This window comes from Saccopteryx bilineata, chromosome 1 (genome assembly GCF_036850765.1).
Source record: "Saccopteryx bilineata isolate mSacBil1 chromosome 1, mSacBil1_pri_phased_curated, whole genome shotgun sequence".
In the NCBI taxonomy this organism is placed as follows: Eukaryota; Metazoa; Chordata; class Mammalia; order Chiroptera; family Emballonuridae; genus Saccopteryx; species Saccopteryx bilineata.
Window position 1 is genome coordinate 15,293,437 of NC_089490.1, and position 19,373 is coordinate 15,312,809.

A 19,373-nucleotide genomic window follows, 5' to 3' on the forward strand; every position below is an offset into this window, starting at 1 on the left:
TTCTAAGATATTGGAATATATGGAGGTTCAGGAAGTTCTAGAATTTCTTGTTGACTCTTAGTCCTTGAGATTTCTGAATGGTCCTTCCATCTGGGGGTCACACACCTGTTCTGACTAGTGCTCTCCCCTTCACCAAAGCTGCCACCTCGCCGCAGGCCGCTGGACAAGCTTCCACAGCTTAGGAGACGGGCCTTCCTAGAATAATGACCCTTCAGTGCACCCCCAGTGCACACGTGGTGGGCTTGAGGGAACCATGCTGTTTGTGCCAGCCTGGAGAGAGCCAGTGACCTCTGCTCACCTGCCTGCAGAGTTGGGAGCGCTGGTGAGCACCCCCCCCCCATGTTGCACTGAGGGCAAGACCAGGACTTGCTGGCCAAGGCTTGCCACAGCAAGAGAGGGGGCCCAGGGAGGACCCTGCGCACACACGCCAGACGTCAGGAGGGCCGAGTATGAGCAGCTCTGGTCATCTGTGGGGTCCGGCAGGGGGGACTTAGGTCACTTGTTGCTGTTTTCCACAGCAGAAGATTCTCCTGGCTCTTTTGTTTTTTGTCTTTTGTAAAGATAAAAGAGTTATTAGGGCTCTCTAAGAAATGAATTCTCTCTTCCCACCACTGTGCAGCTTTATGAGTTCTTCTCAGACGTACTTCCGGGAACCTCTTATTGTCAAAGACCACTTGTGTAAATACAAAGCAGTGTCATTACCAAGGCAGCTGTCCCTTGAGAGCTTCCTGGTTGCTGCACTTAACACTGGACCTACACAGAGTATTTTTTTTTTTTTTTTTTTATTTATTTATTTTTTTCATTTTTCTGAAGCTGGAAACAGGGAGAGACAGTCAGACAGACTCCCGCATGCGCCCGATCGGGATCCACCCGGCACGCCCACCAGGGGCGGTGCTCTGCCCCCCAGGGGGCGATGCTCTGCCCATCCTGGGCGTCGCCATATTGCGACCAGAGCCACTCTAGCGCCTGAGGCAGAGGCCACAGAGCCATGCCCAGCGCCCGGGCCATCTTTGCTCCAAAGGAGCCTTGGCTGCGGGAGGGGAAGAGAGAGACAGAGAGGAAAGCGCGGCGGAGGGGTGGAGAAGCAAATGGGCGCTTCTCCTGTGTGCCCTGGCCGGGAATCGAACCCGGGTCCTCCGCACGCTAGGCCGACGCTCTACCGCTGAGCCAACCGGCCAGGGCCCTACACAGAGTATTTTTACAGCAGGCTCACACAGTCTGGCATTCTGGATTTCCACGAACTAGTCATGGAAATCTTTTTTTCTTTTCCCTCCCCCACGGGGTACCTTAGAATTAGAACCATCTCCATCCAGGCTTCCCTGCATCAGCCGGATGTGCGTCCTGTCCTAATGCCTGTTGCCGTCGTTCCTAAGAAGTCCTGGAAGACCAGACAGGCATGCGCCTGTTTCTGGCTATAGTTTCTGCTTGAATTGCTTTCTGCTTTCCTATCCTGGAGAATTTGGACCTTCTACCCTTAGCCCTTGAAATCAGAACCAGAACCAACCCCAAAGAAACATCTTCTGCTTCCTTTCTCTGGGCCATCCCTTTTTTTCAAGGCCTTCCAGGTGTCAGGTGCTGGGAAGAAGTGGCTGGGGCAGAGCAGCCCGCCCTTGGGGCACTCCGGGCCAGTGCAGGGTCCAGGCTGGCTGTGGTCACCACTGCCCAAAGAGAGAGGAAAGGCGCAGGAAGGCACTGAAGGGGATGGAGGTGAAGGGGGTGGGTACACGTTATAAGTAGACAGGCTGGGAGCAAGGGCCGAGTGGCGAGACTGTCGGGTTGGAAAGCGTGTTGAGCAGTGAGGCTGGATAAGCAGGCCGGACGGAGTCACAAAGGGTCTTCCAGACTGTCCTAAAGTGCTCAGACTGGCGGCTATGGGGGGGCGAGAAGGTTGTCAGTGGACACATGACTGCGCACGTGTGTATTTTTCTGGATGCATTCTGTAGCCCCGGGAAGATAAAGGGCAATGGGAACCAGAGCAGAGGCCGCAGCCCAGGGCGAGGGCCGGCTGGAGGAGTAGCAGCGGGGCAGGGGGAGCTGCGGACCTGGGCAGGGCTCGGAGCTGGGCCCACAGCACTGCGCAGAGGGGCCGCCACGAGGAGTGCAGGGCTGCCGCTGCTGCGATGCGGGTCACTCCTGGTTCTCTCGGGCATTGGGCGGGTGATGGTGCGTTCACTGAAAGGAGGAGTGGGTTGGCAGGGAGATTAGTTTACTTTTAGACTAAAGTAAGTTGAGAGCGCCTTAAGGCACTTAAATATGCGGACTTGGAGCCTAGAGATACTAGATCTGGGGACCCTCTCTGTGGGTGGTAAAAGCCAAAGGTCAAGTCCTCATCCCGGATGGACAGGTGGAAATGGGGAGGGAGAGTTGTGGGACAGGAAACAAGACAGATGGTGTACACTGACCCTCTGACCACAGCCTGGTTTGGCCTGGCCCCTGCTTCCGCCCTAGACACCACCCTGTGTATGTCTTTCAAAGACTTACAAGATGGAGATTGTATCTGTTCACGTGTTTTTGCCCCTCGATGTACAGACTTGGACCGTGTGTCATCCTCAGGGCCTAGAAGAGTGTGCAGGAGGTCTGTGGCAACTGCACATTTCGGAGTGATTATGACCTCGGGTCAGCAGTGTGTGACCCTGCTGAGAAGCTGAGGGCGAAAAAGTGCCCTTCGAATGTAGCGGGTGTGGGGCACTGAGGACTGATCTAGGACAGGTTTGGGGACAGCTATCGGAAAAGACTAGAGCCAGTGAATAGCCCCTTCGCCCCTCCCTGTCTGGACGGTAGAAGCACTCCCCCTCTCTGCCATCACCGTGCATGCAACCTCTTCTTCCTTCAAAGATACTCACCGAGGGTGGTTCTGTGCCAGGCGCAGTTCTAGTGCAAGTAACAGAAAGAAGTGAAAATCTGATTGGTGCGATGGGATCGGTGGTATGAGGAAAACAGTAAGAGAGGGTCGGGTGTGATGGGGGGCACGGAGGGCACAGCAAGAAGGATGTGAGGGAGCTCTGCAGGAGGTGGCCCTGCCACGTCTGGGGAGTGTCCTGTGCCCAGAGGATCGGAGGGGGTGCTTCCTGGAGGAGGCCCGTGTGGCTGCAGGCGAGAGAGTGACCAGGAAAGGGGCAGGAGGCAGGTTGTGTGGGGCTTTAATAGGCTCTTAACTTGAACTTTTAACTCCGGGAGCAGTGAGGAGCGGGTTTTCCGCAGTGACAAGATCTGACCTCTGTGTTCTCTTTGTCGCAGCTGCTGTGTGAGGCAGAGACTGGGAGTGGCGGTAGGCAGGCCAGAGTAGGGACACACAGGCTCCTCTTTCATTTCTCTCCTTCCTCCCCAAAGCAAAGAGGCTGGTGTGAAGACTGCTCCAAGGGCCTTTGAAAGACCGCCAGGTGACAGGAGCTGGGGGTGATCTGGAAGATTCTCCGTGGACTGGAGTTGGGCTGCGCTGAGACCGAGCGTGGGAGAGCCGCATGGAACTGAGTCCGAGCTGAGGAACGCTCCCTCCGGCCCCCCACGCCGGCCAGCCCGTGGCCCCCACTGTCCTAAGCTCCGCCGACGGCTGCCGGGTGCTCACCAGACCAACTCTGCCTCACTACTGTTGAATGGGTTTTATAGTTCTGTTTGTTTATAAGTTTGTTGTTTTTGTTCTTGTTTTTGTACCTCAGAAGGCCTCTGTTGACGTTTGTTTTGGACCCTTTGAATGTACCCCTGGGGCTGCCCGGAGAGCCGGACAGCCTCTCTTTGAGAAGACGGCATACCTCTTTGTGAAGACAAGATGTCATTTCCTGGAAATAAAATGTAAAACCGAACAGTGTTCAGCTGGGCTTTGGAGTATTTATCTTCCTTCCCTTCCAGTTCCCAGACAGTCTCGCAAGTCAACACTGGCAGCTCATAAACTGCAACCAAGAAAGGACTGTCAGATGATGGACTCGGAACGGCCGCTACGGAGCCGAGGCCATGGCCGCAGCGGACGGGCTCTGGGAAGCCCCCGGGATGGGGTGCGTCCCCTTCTTCAGCTGGGGTTTAGGAGCAGTCTCCAAGCCTATTTTACTCAATGTCAGAAAACACGGGCAATGATTTTATGTGTGTGCTTGAAAAAAAAAGTCATCTCTCTTGCCACCTCTTAAACAGAAAAAACTAGTTTGATGTTTGAGAGCTAGACCCGAGGGGAGCCTGTGGTATCCTTGGTTACCAGCCGTGCGCACGAAGGGCTGTACAGGAAACGAAGAGCGCTCATTTGAATCTGGAGCCTCTCTAGTAGGCTGGAGACTGTCTTATGTCCTTCGGTGGTTTGCTCCCAGGGGGAAAGGTGTTTTTCCTTTACCTCTTTATGCCTACCTGGGGAGTCATTCTTTGTAGTTTTTATAACTACAAAGGGAACTATTGACAAGACAGTGTTTTTGGGATGGTAGGTTTTTCCCTTTGTGGAGTATGCTGTGAAATTGGGATTCCAGAGGTCCTGGGCTTCATTGCCGTCCTTCTCACCACGTGCGCTGGTTGGAATACTGCGGTCAAGGAAGAAGTAAATAAACAGAAAACACTTTAAACATATTTATTATCACCATATCATAAAACTTCTGGAGAAACGAAAGAAAAGATTGTTGCCAGCTTGATGTAATAATCTGTTTCTCTTAAGTATACATGTGTTTTGTTTGTATAATTGCATGGGCATATATAAATTTTTACTTAACTCAATTTTTTTAAGTACAGATACACATTGAATTTTTATGAATTTGTTTAAGTCAAACTGAATGTGCCAAGGAGCAAGATCTCAAGTGCCCCCCCCCAGTATGCATTTTTAAAATATGTGATAGGGTCACAAGGTTTGAAATTCAAAGGCACAAGAGGACCTAAAGTGAAAGCCTGTCACTGTCCCAGGTGACCCTGCACAGAGGCAGTGAGCATTGACCAGGTCCCTGTGGCCTTCCAGAGATCTCTATGTAAGCAGATGCACATGTGGTCTTTTCTTTGCATAAACGACAATAAACTGTACACTATTCTGCACCTTGCTTTTGCTGATCCTCCCATGTTGATACATAAGGCACTCCCTCCTTTGTTACGGCCACCGGTCACTCCCTTCTGTGTTTGTACCATCATTTGTTTCTCCAGTGTGTGTGTGTGTGTGTGTTTCATGTAGCTCGAAGTGCTATTAAATAAATCTCAAAAAAATACTTTTAAGTAAAACAGCAAAAATGACAAAGACAAAAAGTTACCCAGACCCCCAGAAAGTGAAGAAGGGGAAGGAAGCCCTGGAGCTCCATGCCCTGGGGGTTCTCTGAAAATCGGGGAGCCTCACATCTGTTTCTGTAACATTTATGGAGGTACCTTTTTCTAAATGTTTTGCTAGTGATAGTTCTGTAACTCAGGTTCCATAGTAATATATAATGTAATTACTTCCTCCCAAAGGCCCAACAATCTGCACTGAAATAAGAATGAAGTAAATAAGGCTTCAAATTCCCTAAAACCCAGAGTCCGGAGTAAAATCAATCCACTCCCAACCACCTGAGAAAGGCTGCAGCTGCTGCTTTGTATGAATAGCCGTTTACTTTTCGACAAGATATGAGCTTGAGAAACTTAACTTTAGACCCTGGCCAGATTCCTCAGTGGTAGAGTGTTGGTCCTGCCTGTGAATGTCCCAGGTTCGACTCCTGGTCAGGGCACAGAAGCATCCATCTGTTTCTCCACCCCTCTCCCCTCACTTCCCTCACTCTCTTTTCAACTTCTGCAGCCATGGCTCGATTGGAGCAAGTTGACCCTGGGTGCTGAAGATGTCTCTCTGGCCTCTGCCTCAGGCGCTAAGAAGAGCTCAGTTGCTGAGCAATGGAGCAAGGCCCCAGATGGGCAGAGCATCACCCCCTAGTGGGCTTGCCAGGTGGATCCTGGTCAGAGCATATGTGGGAATCTGTCTCTGCCTCCCTTCCTCTCACTGAATTTTTTTTTAAAAAGAAATTTAACTTTAAACTCTTGTCAAATTCCTTATAACTTCTTTTGGGTGCTGGAAAACGTACAACTGGGAAAACAGGAGCTCTGTATTTGTAAGGTTAACTGGTTCTTGTGGGACATTTGTTTATTTAGATATTTACATATATATTATCCCACTTTGCGGTCCTCACACTTGTTTGGTGGCGGCAGCAACACTGCTAGGCCCCATGGTGACTGACACAAGCCACAGAACACCCACATCAGGGACCAGTGCATCTCACTTTCACAAAGCGGTGTGGCAATGGACACCTGTATACATTGTCAGAGGAAAGCTCCTCAGTGAAGAAACACCTCGACTCAAAGACCCTTGGAAGCCTTTTGCAGAGACTGACCTCCCAGGCTGACCCATCCTCTCCCTGGGCAGCTGGACGAAGAGTTCCAGCCTCTCCCTTCAGAACACCACGTTCCTCTCAAGTGTGCCACACGGGTTAAGAAAGGGAGCTCTTGACCCTGGCCGGGCAGCTCAGTTGATTGGAGCACCATCTTAATACGCCAAAGTTGCTGGTTCGATCCCCTGGTCAGGGTTCCAACAAGAAAAAACCAATGAATGCATCAATAAGTGGAACAACAAATTGATGATTCTCTCCCATCCTCTCTCTAATATATTTTTAAGTGAGCTCTTAGATCCGGACATTTTTTTAAAAAAGAAAAGGAAACATTTAAAATTGACTACTAGGGTTTGATTCCCGGCCCTGCCATTTGTAACTGTGACCTTGGGCAAATTATTCAACCGCTCTGAGTCTCAGTTTCATCTCTAAAATACCCCAATATTGCTGTTGCAAAGCCCTAACTAAATCGTCTAGTTAGTGCTCTGCTCACAAACAAAAAGCCTGAGTGTCCTATTTAAAAAAAAATAACCCAAACTTTTGCATTATTTCTCTGAGCTACAGCCTGTTCGTTCCCTGGAGAGAGATCTGACATTAAACTCCCACCTCCCTTTTGCTTGCCTAGAAAAATACACGGTAATGTTTCTGCCTTGCAGCACGGAACCGCAGTATATAGCTGAGTCCCACCACTGTGCAGACCGGCTCTAATTAGAGGCATATTCTCTACAACAGGGCCCTGAGCAACTGGGTAAAGAGGGTTTGTTTCAGATTCTGGCTTTATTAAGCAGATGAATGCAGCCAGCCAGCTCTGTGAAGCGCTTTGCCGTGAGTGGCAGCTGTCCCACATCCATCTGATTACGTTCACTCAGAAAGGGCTCGCTCTCCTCCCGCGAGCTTCATCCCAGCGATCAGGCTGTGTCAGGGCAGGGACTTTGCCCTTTGTGGGTTGGCTAGCTGTATACCCGTCCTCTGTTCTTCTGATTGGAAGCTACTGTTTTTCTAGAAAGACCTAAATCCCCTCATTATCTCCAGCCCTTCTCTTTGACGACCTTTCCCGGCTCTGTGAACAGTGATCCAGGCAGTCACCAGAGCTTCCCGAGTGCCTGGGATGGGCGGCTCTCTCTGGCTGCCTGTTGGCTTTTGACAGCCTGAGTCTGAAGAGCTTCTTCCCACTTCTTATCTAAGGATAACCCAGGCGCTCTGTGGTGCCCACGGGTTTTAAGAGAAGGACCTTACATTGTGGTCCTAACCTAAGAAGAGCCTGAGAAGATTAGGGGAATCCTGAAATGCAGGGTCCCCAAACTACGGCCCGCGGGCCACATGCGGCCCCCTGAGGCCATTTATCCGGCCCCGCCGCACTTCCAGAAGGGGCACCTCTTTCATTGGTGGTCAGTGAGAGGAGTATAGTTCCCATTAAAATACTGGTCAGTTGTTGCCTGACCAGGTGGTGGCGCAGTGGATAGAGCGTCGGACTGGGATGCGGAAGGACCCTGGTTCGAGACCCCGAGGTCGCCAGCTTGAGCGCGGGCTCATCTGGCTTGAGCAAAGAGCTCACCAGCTTAGACCCAAGGTCGCTGACTCCAGCAGGGGGTTACTTGGTCTGCTGAAGGCCCGCGGTCAAGGCACATGTGAGAAAGCAATCAATGAACAACTAAGAAGTCGCAACGCGCAAGGAGAAACTGATGATTGATGCTTCTCATCTCTCTCTGTTCCTGTCTGTCCCTGTCTATCTCTGCCTCTGTAAAAAAAAAATAAAAATAAAAAATAAAAATACTGGTCAGTTGTTGATTTAAATTTACTTGTTCTTTATTTTAAATATTGTATTTGTTCCCGTTTTGTTTTTTTACTTTAAAATAAGATCTGTGCAGTGTGCATAGGGATTTGTTCATAGTTTTTTTTATAGTCTGGCCCTCCAATGGTCTGAGGGACAGTGAACTGGCCCCCTGTGTAAAAAGTTTGGGGACCCCTGCTGAAATGGTTGTCCCTTGCCCAGAAATGCAGGCTTGTTAACAAGTGCAGGGCCTGACTCTTAACAGGCCCTCGTCACGGAAGCCCCAGGGTATGCTCTTCTGAACACCAAAGTAGTGCCTTTTAAAGAAAGAAAATTAAACTTCCCCCATGGTCAGCTCTTTCTGATTTTCCCCATAATTGGGAACTGGGGCAAGAGGAGTAGCGGTTCCTGAGGAAAAGACGGGGCTTTATGTTTGTTACCAGAAAGGTCGGACCTGGCCCTTCCGGTCTACCTCTGGCCGGCAGGGAGTATGTGGGTTGTTGACTTCATGCAGGAAAAATTTCACAACACGAGTCCAGGTGATTCTGAGAGCAGGGAACAGTGCAATTAGGAAGGGCCTAGAATGGAAGAAGCAACAGCAGCGTCTGGGCGGGGCCTGGGCTCTCCAGAAACCTTATGGGAAAGAAATGAGCCTACCCTGGGAAGTCTGACAGAAGGGGGCTATAACGCTGGTGGCCGAGGCCAGGCAGGCCCCCACTGGATCCGGGCAGACGGTAGAGGAACCGCGGAGCCGGAAAGCAGTGGGCCATGGCTGTTTAGTAGAGTCTCGCAATGGTGGACAAGCCAAGAAGCAGGGAAAACCGCTTCTCATGCAGCAGGCGAATGAACAGCAGAACAGCCCCTCGCAGTGGCGGGCAGGCAATCCACGCCAAAGGAAAGCACCTGTGGCCTTACAGAGGCCACACACGCGTGGCTCTGCCACGTGCTCACGCACTAATCATGCTAAGCGCAAGCAAGCAGGCCTGACACAGCTGTTTCCCCTGCCGGGGTCTTGGAGACAGGTTCCAGGGGGTTAACCCAGAATGAGCTGCTGCTGCCCATCACTCCCCTGGTTGCAAGTCTCATGGGGACCCTTGGAGTTTAGGAGACGCACACCTAGAGGGGAAGAAGAGGGAAGAGGGAAGGGGAGTCCAGGGTGTGTTCCCTGGGCGGAGAGTACGCTGGGTCCTTTGTATTGAGGGTTTTTAAAGGCCAGGGGTTTAGGGGAGGATTACAATAGAATATTCATCGGTACTTCTAGGTGTGCCCTTCCAGGGTGTGCTCTCTACTGACCGGTCAGCCCCAGCCAGGGCAGGGCGTCATTAGCCACTGCAGCTGGTCCTGGTGTTGCCCACCTGGTTTTGCTGCTTCTCTGGGCCTGAAGTTGAAATACAACTGAGGTCTCGATGATTATCTCTAGGGAGGAGACCTTCTGTGTCTGGCTGGAAACTGCTTGGCCGGTTTGTTCAACTGTCTGTCTCAGTTTCCCCATTCTACCTGCCAAGGAATTTCTCTAACTTCTTACTGTGCTGCCTCATGTTGACGGAAAAGAATTGTTTTGTGCTGCTGATTGTGCAGTTCAGAAGAGCATAGGAATCCTAAGAAAGGGCTGGGCCTGCAGTAGGTGCTCCGTAAAGACTCAGATGCTGTCACTCCTTTGTCTGCAGGCTCCCCAGGCAGGACCCACCGCGGGTTGTCTGAGTTCACTCACCTCCAAGCAGTGGTTCTCGCTTGCTGTTGCTTCAGCAAAGCCTCACCCAGATTCCCACCTCAGATCCAATCTCCAGACTCACTAACCCTGCTGTCTGTCCACTTCCCTTCAGGTCTGTGAATACTTTCATCTGATGTGACTTTGTCATCCAGGGGCCTGATTCTGAATTTTAGATTTTTCCAGTAAAATTCAATGCAGCAATCTGTCTTGGGAAACCTCATTCTTTACCAGGCACTGCTGTAGGTGCTCAGGGCACAGCACCAAACCAAACAGGAAAAGGGGTTGTGAACCTACATTCTAGTAAGAGGTCACACAGGTCAAAAGCTCCCACAAAGGTTTTGTTAGGTCCTGGGGGAGTGGCTTAGCTGCTGTCCATCACATCACAAGCTCCAGGCAGAGAGCCTGTGGGCTATGCAGGGGCCACACCAGGACACAGCTGCCATTTCACACCTCCAAGAGCTGGGTTGCCAGAGCCCTCTCAGTCTGCTGCTCTTTTTACTTCCCCTTAGGATGTAGGTGTTAGGGCAAAATGTATCCCTCAGGGCTCAAAACTGCCCCCTCCCAACCGTTCATCGGTCAGTACTAGACTAACTGTACTTAACCTTTAAGTTGACCAAATAGGAGCCCATTACGTAAGGCAGGAACCAAAACAGAAGACCACAAGCGCAGGTCAGAGGCCTGGTAACCAGCATCAACAGCAGCGTTGCCGGAAGGAGGCGCAGCGTATAAAACAAACCCTTTCACCCCTGCTCGGGCCTGACTTTTGTGGGACTCAGCCCACCTGCTCCCAGGTATTGCCAATACATCTTCTTTGCTACCCTTTGGCCTCTGTGTGGTCGATGCAGCTCCTGCCGGTCCCAGACCTTCCGGTAGGGACCGGCTCTTTGGAGATCAAGCTCTCCCAGCTCCCTGGGGCAGGTTTGGGCCCGCAGCATCGAGCACGGGCCCTGAAGACCCCCTCAGCACCGCACCCAAAGCCCACGGCCCTGTGCTGGCAGGCGCCCCAGAGCCCAGACCACCGAAGGAGCTCCAGTGACACGACTTCCGCCCGGGTGGACGCCGCCAAGTGCCTCCGAAGTGAACATGGACACCAGACTTGCCCTGGCGATGGGTGGGGCCGGACAGGTTGGACATTCTAAACCAAATGGGTTTGTCGGCTCTTTTCTTAGACCCATTCTCTTTCTTTCACAAACTTTGGGTAAGACTGAGACAGTGAATGTTCCAGAAGCTAAAGGAGGTGAGAGACAAGAGGGAATGGAAGGAGCTCCCTGAAACGTTAGGGGGGAAGGCGACACACACATCCCGAACCTCAGCCGCTTGCAGGCGGCCTGTCTCACAAGGAGCTTCCTCAGAGAGCACACCCCACGCACCGTGAGCTCCAGGCCTTGGACAGGACGCACGAGGACTCGGGTCTTCCTTCCCACCTCCTCAGATCTTTCAGCAGCTCCCTGACAGTCTCCTGGTCATTGCTCTTTCCCTCTAATCCATTTTCCACACCTTATCCCAAGGTGGCTTTCTGAAGTACATGTGAGATCATGTCTTAGCCAATGATGTCTTGCTCTCTCTTAAAATTTCTAAACCTAGTCTAACCAGGGTGGCAAAGTGTATAGAGCATCAAACCTGGGACACTGAGGTCCCAGGTTCAAAACCCGTCTCTGGCATGAGTGCAGACTCTCCGGCTTGAGCATAGGGCCACCGGCTTGAGCATGGGACCATCAATATGAATTTATGGTTGCTGGCTTTGCCCAAAAGTCACTGGCTTGAAGCCCAGGGTCATTGGCTTGAGCAAGGGGTCATTGGCTTAGCTTGAGCCCTCTGATGAAGGCACATATGAGAAGCAATCAATGAACAACTAAAGTGTCACAACTACAAGATGATGCTTTTCATCTCTCCCTTCCTCTTCCTCTTTTTCTCTCTCTTCCTCTATCTCAAAAAAAAAAAAGGAAAAAAAATTTTAACCTCAGTTCCCTCATCTGTAGAGTGAAGATAATAATACCTACCTCACGGGGGGTTGTTGTGAAAATTGAATGAAACTGCAGCATAGTGCCTGGCACATGGCAAGAGCTCACCAAATGTTTGCTATTATTAACATTATTGATATTGCAGAGAACTTAGATTGCCCCTGCTGCAGAATAAGCTAGAGGTCATGAGCATTGGCTGGGCAGGCAGATGTACTTGGGTTTGAATTCCAGCTCTTTTTTTTTTTTTTTTTTTTGTGACAGAGAGAGACGGAGAGAGGGACAGATAGGGACAGACAGACAGGAACAGAGAGAGATGAGAAGCATCAATTCTTTGTTGTGGCACCTTAGTTGTTCATTAATTGCTTTCTTATATGTGCCTTGACTGGGGGGCTACAGCAGACTGAGTGACCCCTTTGCTCAATCAAGCCAGCGACCTTGGGCTTAAGCTGGTGAGCCTTGGTCAAACCAGATGAGCCCGCACTTGAGCCAGCGACCTCAGGGTTTTGTTTTTGTTTTTAATATTTTATTTTATTTATTCATTTTAGAAAGGAGAGAGAGGGAGAGAGAGAAGAGAGAGAGAAGGGGGGAGGAACAGGAAGCATCAACTCCCATATGTGCCTTGACCAGGCAAGCCCAGGGTTTTGAACCAGCCACCTCAGCATTTCCAGGTCAATGCTTTATGCACCACGCCACCACAGGTCAGGCGACCTCAGGGTTTTGAACCTGGGTCCTCCGCGTCCCAGTCCGACACTCTATCCACTCTGCCAGTGCCTGGTCAGGCTCCAGTCCTGTCTTTACCATTCACATGAGCTTGAACAAGTCAACTAATCTATCTTCTGACTCCCCTTCCAGAGAAAGAAAATAATAAAGTCTTTCCTCCCAGGGTTTTTGTTAAGATGAAATGAAATAATGTATGTACATTAGAATTAGGTTAAGGTAATTAATACAGAGCCCTAAAAAGGCCACCCCACCTCATTCAAGAAGGTGAAGGGAGGCTCTTTTGTTATTAAGGACTCAGGTTCTTTCTTTCTCCTTTACCACTCTTTGTGGTTGCCTAATAATCCAAGACAACAACTATCTGGGAAATTCTAAGACTTCCCAGAAGTTCTATCTAACAACTTCTACTCATACCTCATTAGCTAGAACACAGTGCATGGTAACACCTAGCTGCAAGGGAGGCTGGGATTACAGTTTTTTGGCTGGACAAGTTGCCACCCATAATGAAACAGAGCTCATTAAAGTGAGGCTTCTGCCAAAAGCTGCATGAGTGAGCATGGAAGTGAATTGTCAAGCCTTTAAATGGTTGCAGTCCTGACCAACAGCTTGACTTCAACCTCATGAGAGACCCCAGCCAGTACCACAAAGATAAGCTGCTTCCAGATTCCTGACCCTCAGAAACTTCATGAGATAATATAAGCATTGTTTTAAGCTACTGAATTTGGCGGCAATTTGTTATGCAGCAATGTGGTAACTAACAAAGTGGGTAATGAACCCCAATAATATTATTACTGTCTTTGACTTTGTCACCAATAGAAACCATAGCTATTTGATTGATTGATTGATTGATTGGTGGATGGATGGATGGATGGATTGATTTTAGCAAGAGAAGAAGGGGGCCTGACCAGGCGGTGGCACAGTGGATAGAACGTCGGACTGGGATGTACAGGACCCAGGTTCAAGACCCCGAGGTCGCCAGCTTGAGCGTGGGCTCATCTGGTTTGAGCAAAGCTCACCAGCTTGGACCCAAGGTCACTGGCTCGAGCAAGGGGTTACCCGGTCTGCTGAAGGCCCGCGGTCAAGGCACATATGAAAAAGCAATCAATGAACAACTAAGGTGTCGCAACGAAAAACTGATGATTCATGCTTCTCATCTCTCTCTGTTCCTGTCTGTCTGTCCCTATCTATCCCTCTCTCTGACTCTCTCTCTGTCTCTTTTAAAAAAAAAAAGAGAGAGAAGAAGGGGGACAGAGAGAGAAAGAGGAACATCGAGCTGCTCTGTATGTGCCCTGACTGGGGATCAAACCAGCAACCTCTGAGCTTCCAGACAATGCTCTAACCAGCTGAGCTCTCCAACCAGGGCAACCAGGGCTATTTTCATATCACACGAAAGTTGCTGTAAATATCAATATTTCAAAATATCATTTCTACTTATAATTACATCATAACTACAGTATTATTAGATCCAGTGAAATTGTTACAGACAGAAGAATTAGTCAACCCAACACTAGCAAAGCCAAACACTGAACACCAAGAATTGCAGTGGAGAATTATTGGCTATTTAATTATGAATGGTGCCACCCAGGAGGACTGGAGACTAATGCTCAAAAACCTGAACTCCCTGATCCAGGGTTCTGGGCGAGTTTTTAAGGCTCTCCTGGGAACAGGTATGTGGAAGTGCTGGAGGGACAAGTTTAATTGGAGGACCTTGGAGCTTGGTCATTATGGTAAGGGCATTAGCACCGGATCCTTCTGGGCAACAGACCCTCTGCTTCTGAAAGGGTTCTACTGTTCAAGTTCCAGTGATGTCCTAGTCCCTTGGTTGTGTGTGTGTGTGTGTGTGTGTGTGTGTGTGTACGGGTGAAGGGGTGGTGGGGAGACTTTGGTTCCAGGTGCTGCTGGAGGTCAAAGTTCTCTCTGTTGTCCATGCTCCAGCTGCATGACTTGAGGTTTTGTTCTCTTGTCTCCGAAAAGCAACAGTATCTGGTTAAACAGGATAGGACCATTTTGAGCTGGTTCTGTGGTCATAGAATCTCAGCGTAAGTGAACAGTTCTATGAATTTAAAAACGGTGCCGTGAGTTTTGACAATGCAGGTACCTGGCAATCACCAAATCAATCAAGATGTAGAACATTTCCAGCACCCCAGAAAGTGCCCTCACAACATCTTTTAGTCAATTCCTCTGCCCCAGAGCCAGCCACTGTTCTGAAATCCCTAGAGATTAGTTTTGACTTTTCTCGGACTTGATGTAAATGGAATCGTAGGCTATGGACTCTTCTGCGCTTGGTTTCTTTTGCACATATCACATTTTTGAGGTGATTATGAATAAAGCTGCTATGCGCATCTCTGTACAAGTCTTTTGTGTGCGTATGTTTTCACTTCTCTTGTAAATGCATAGAGGCGAAATTGAGTAGGTGTTGGGAAATTGGGGGAGGGTGCCGAGAGACCAGAGGAAGAGGCTGACAACTCTATCATTACATTATGAGTTAATTAAGGGAACTTACATATAAAGCACATCTCAGACAGTGGAGAGGTGCCTCGCACATCCTCTGCACGGCTTGGCAGGCACTAAGGGATTGTATAGGACAGGGCAGGATGGATAAGGCATGACCTGCCCCAGAGAAGGGGGAAACACCAATCATGCTTGCCCAGGGCAGGGCAATGGCCTGTTCCAGAAACCAGCACAAAGCTGCACGCTCTGGGGTTTAGGGAAGGGGCTGATCAGATAGTCTCTGAAGGGATTTAGGGAAGTGCTCTGTGTCTGCACCCGCTCTGGCTGCTGGGCCCAGTAGCTCTCAGACAGTGGTCATGTCATGGAATAGTCTTTCCTCCACAAGGGGTATGTTTAATTTCATGAAAAAATGCTACACCGATTTCCCAGCCATGTATGAAAATTCTGGTTGCTCCGTACTCTTATCTTGATTTTGCCTGTATATTTAATTTTTGCCATTCTAGTGGATGTGAAGTGGTATTTCATTGTGGTTTAATTTGCATGTTCTTGATAACTAACAACATATGTAGTTAAACTGGCTATTTGGTGTACAGTTCTGTAAGTTTTAACACATGTAGATTTATGTAATCACCACCATAATCAGGATACAAAATCTGTTCCATGGCCTAAACCAGGGGTCCCCAAACTACGGCCCGCGGGCCACATGCGGCCCCCTGAGGCCATTTATCCGGCCCCCGCCGCACTTCTGGAAGGGGCACCTCTTTCATTGGTGGTCAGTGAGAGGAGCATAGTTCCCATTGAAATACTGGTCAGTTTGTTGATTTAAATTAACTTGTTCTTTATTTTAAGTATTGTATTTGTTCCCGTTTTGTTTTTTTACTTTAAAATAAGATATGTGCAGTGTGCATAGGGATTTGTTCATAGTTTTTTTTATAGTCCGGCCCTCCAACGGTCTGAGGGACAGTGAACTGGCCCCCTGTGTAAAAAGTGTGGGGACCCCTGGCCTAAACGATCTCTCATTGATTCTATTTCTAACTCCTAACAGTCATTGATCTATTCTTTATCTTTTTTCTTTTCCTTCCTTTTATTTATTTATTTATTTATTTATTTATTTATTTATTGTATTTTTCTGAAGCTGGAAACGGGGAGAGACAGACTCCCGCATGCGCCCGACCGGGATCCACTTGGCACGCCCACCAGGGGCGAAGCTCTGCCTACCAGGGGGCGATGCTCTGCCCCTCTGGGGCGTCGCTCTGCCGCGACCAGAGCCACTCTAGCGCCTGGGGTAGAAGCCAAGGAGCCATCTCCAGCGCCCGGGCCATCTTTGCTCCAATGGAGCCTTGGCTGTGGGAGGGGAAGAGAGAGACAGAGAGGAAGGGGGGGGGTGGAGAAGCAAATGGGCACTTCTCCTATGTCCCTGGCCGGGAATCGAACCCGGGCCCCCCGCACGCCAGGCTGATGCTCTACTGCTGAGCCAACCGGCCAGGGCCTCCTTTTATTTTTAAGGGAGAGGAGGGAAGATAGTGAGACAGATACACGCATGTTCCCCAACTGGGATCCACCTGGCAACCCCCATGGGGGGGACGATGTTTGAATCCAATCAACTGAGCCGTCCTTAGCGCCCAGGGCCAACGCTGAACCCATCAAGCCACTGGCTGTGAGAGAGAAAGAGAGAGAGAAGGGGAAGAGGGAGGGGAGAGAGCAGATGGTTGCTTCTCCTGTGTTGCGTGACCATGACTTGAACCCGGGATGTCCATATGCTGGGCTAATGCTCTATCCACTGAGCCAAACAGCCAGGGCCTAATTTTCATTTTTTTTTTTTCTGAAGTTAGAAACAGGGAGGCAGTCAGACAGACTCCCCATGCACCCGACCGGGATCCACCTAGCATGCCTATCAGGGGGCAATGCTCTGCCCATCTGGGGCATTGCTCTGTTGCAACCAGAGCCATTCTAGCACCTGAGGCACAGGCCATGGAGCCATTCTCAGCGCCTGGGCCAACTTTGCTCCAATGGAGCCTTGGCTGCGGGAGGGGAAGAGAGAGACAGAGAGGAAGGAGAGGGGGAGGGGTGGAGAAGCAGATGGGCGCTTCTCCTGTGTGCCCTGGCCGGGAATCGAACCCGGGACTCGGGCACGCCATGCCACGCTGACACTGTACCACTAATTTTCATTTTTAATTTATTGTATTGACATGGTTTCAAGTGTGCCACTCAAGGTAATACCCTCTATACACTGCATTGTACCCACTCATGTCCCACACAAAGTCTCTTTCCACCCCTCCATCCATGCTGTTGCAAAAAGTAAGATTTCCTTCTTTTTTATGGCCATATGGTATTCCATTGCATAGATGTATCACAGCTTTTTTATCTACTCATCCACTGATGGATACTTGCGCTGTTTCCAAATCTCGGCTATTGCAAACAACGCTGCAATGAACATGGAGGGTGCATTAGTGTTTTGGGATTCTAAAAGTGGGATAGCTGGGTCAAACGGCAGATCCATTTTTAATTTTTTGAGGAAACTCCACACTGTTTTCCACAGCGGCTGCACCAGTCTGCATTCCCACCAGCAGTGCAGGAGGGTTCTTATCTCCACACCCTTGCCCTCACTTGTTGTGTGGTGATTTGTTGATGAGCACCATTCTGACAGGTGTGAGGTGGTATCTCATTGTGGTTTTAATTTGCATTTCTGATGATTAGTGACATTGAACATTTTTTCATATGCCTACTGGCCACTGTGTCCTTTTCGGAGAAATGTCTATTCAGAGATCCTTTTGCCCACTTTTTAATTGGATAGTTTGTCTTTCTGGTATAAAAATTCAAATGATTTAATTTTATTTATTTATTCATTTTTAGAGAGGAGAGAGCGAGAGAGAGAGAGAGAGAGAGAGAGAGAGAGAGAAAGAGAGAGAGAGAGAGAGAGAGAGAGAGAGAGAAAGGGGGGAGGAGCAGGAAGCATCAACTCCCATATGTGCCTTGACCAGGCAAGCCCAGGGTTTTGAACCGGTGACCTCAGCATTCCAGGTCAACGCTTTATCCACTGCGCCACCACAGGTCAGGCCTCAAATGATTTATTCATAAATTTTTTAGAGAACATTTTTTTTTTAGAAGAGAGTTTATTTTCTTTTTCTTTTATTTTATTTACCGAGACAGAGAGAGAGTCAGAGTGAGGGATAGACAGAGACAGACAGGAACAGAGAGATGAGAAGCATCAATCATTAGTTTTTTGTTGCGCATTGCGACACCTTAGTTGTTCATTGATTGCTTTCTCATATGTGCCTTGACCGCGGGCTTTCAGCAGACCGAGTAACCCCTTGCTTGAGCTAGCGACCGTTGGTCCAAGCTGGTTAGATGAGCTGCGCTCAAGCTGGCGACCTCGGGGTCTCGAACCTGGCTCCTCAGCATCCCAGTCCGATGCTCTATCCACTGCGCCACCGCCTGGTCAGGCGAGAACATTTTTTAAAATTTAATTTTATTTGTTTATTTACTAATTTTAGAGAGGAAAGAGAATGGGGGGGGGGGAAGAGCAGGAAGCATCAACTCCCATATGTGCCTTGACTAGGCAAGCCCAGGGTTTTGAACCGGCAACCTCAGCGTTCCAGGTCGATGGTTTATCCACTGCACCACCACAGGTCAGGCTCAAATCATTTATTTTTAAAAAATAAAAATTTATCTTCTCAAGCTGCTTCTGACTTGGTTTTCTGATTGGGAAACCAGGAAGGGTACGGGAGGCGGGGGAGAGAGACGGCTCTGCATGGCCGCTTTGCCATTTCATTCGCCTACTTCCAAAAGGAACAGGAGGGGCTGTTTGCCGGCGCTGTGCATTTCTTTGTGTAAATTCCACTTATTGTTCAGTGTCCTTTCTTTAGCCTGAAAAACTCCCCTCTCTAGGTCTTGTTGTTCTTGTCGGGCCACTGGTTTTACTTTATTCCCTTTCACACTCAGCATTGTTCTGTATTAATTTCAGATGTACCGCTTAGTAGTTAGACAATCACACATTTTACCAACTGGTCCCCTGACATATGAGAAAACAATCAATGAACAACTAAGGTGCTGCAACAAAGAACTGATGCTTCTCATCTCTCTCCCTGTCTGTCTGTCCCTATCTGTCCCTTTCTCTGTCTCTGTCAAACACACACACACACAAAATAAATAAAAATCCAGGAAGAACAAATCACACAATATGTCAGATGTGTTAACTGTATTTCAATAAGATTTCCTTTGTCATCCTATACATTTTTTTTATTCAGTAAGAGGATGGGGGGTAAAGATAAACTCATGCTCCCTGACCAGCTCCACCAGGCAAGCCCACTAGGGGTTGATGCTTTTGCCTATCTAGGGCATTGCTCTGTTGCTCAGCAACTGAGCTTTTCTTAGTGCCTGAGACAGAGACCATGGAGCCATCCTCAGTGCCTGGGGCCAATTTGTTCCAATTGAGCCATGCTGCAGGAGGGGAAGTAAAGAGA

At 49.3% G+C, this 19,373-nt stretch overlaps 1 protein-coding gene across 4 annotated transcripts in view; it reads left to right on the forward strand.

Annotated features, from left to right (window-relative positions):
* Positions 1 to 4,995, forward strand: part of RNF8 (ring finger protein 8) — a 45,973-nt gene extending 40,978 nt beyond the window's left edge. For all 4 annotated transcript variants that reach the window (XM_066239267.1, XM_066239342.1, XM_066239434.1 and 1 more), the window contains one exon: positions 3,331 to 4,995. Coding sequence is in view for 1 of the 4 variants with exons in the window: in XM_066239342.1 (XP_066095439.1) it covers positions 3,331 to 3,347 (17 nt within the window). In the remaining 3 variants the exon portion in view is untranslated. The remainder of the gene's footprint in view (positions 1 to 3,330) is intronic.
* The last annotated feature ends 14,378 nt before the right edge of the window (positions 4,996 to 19,373 follow it).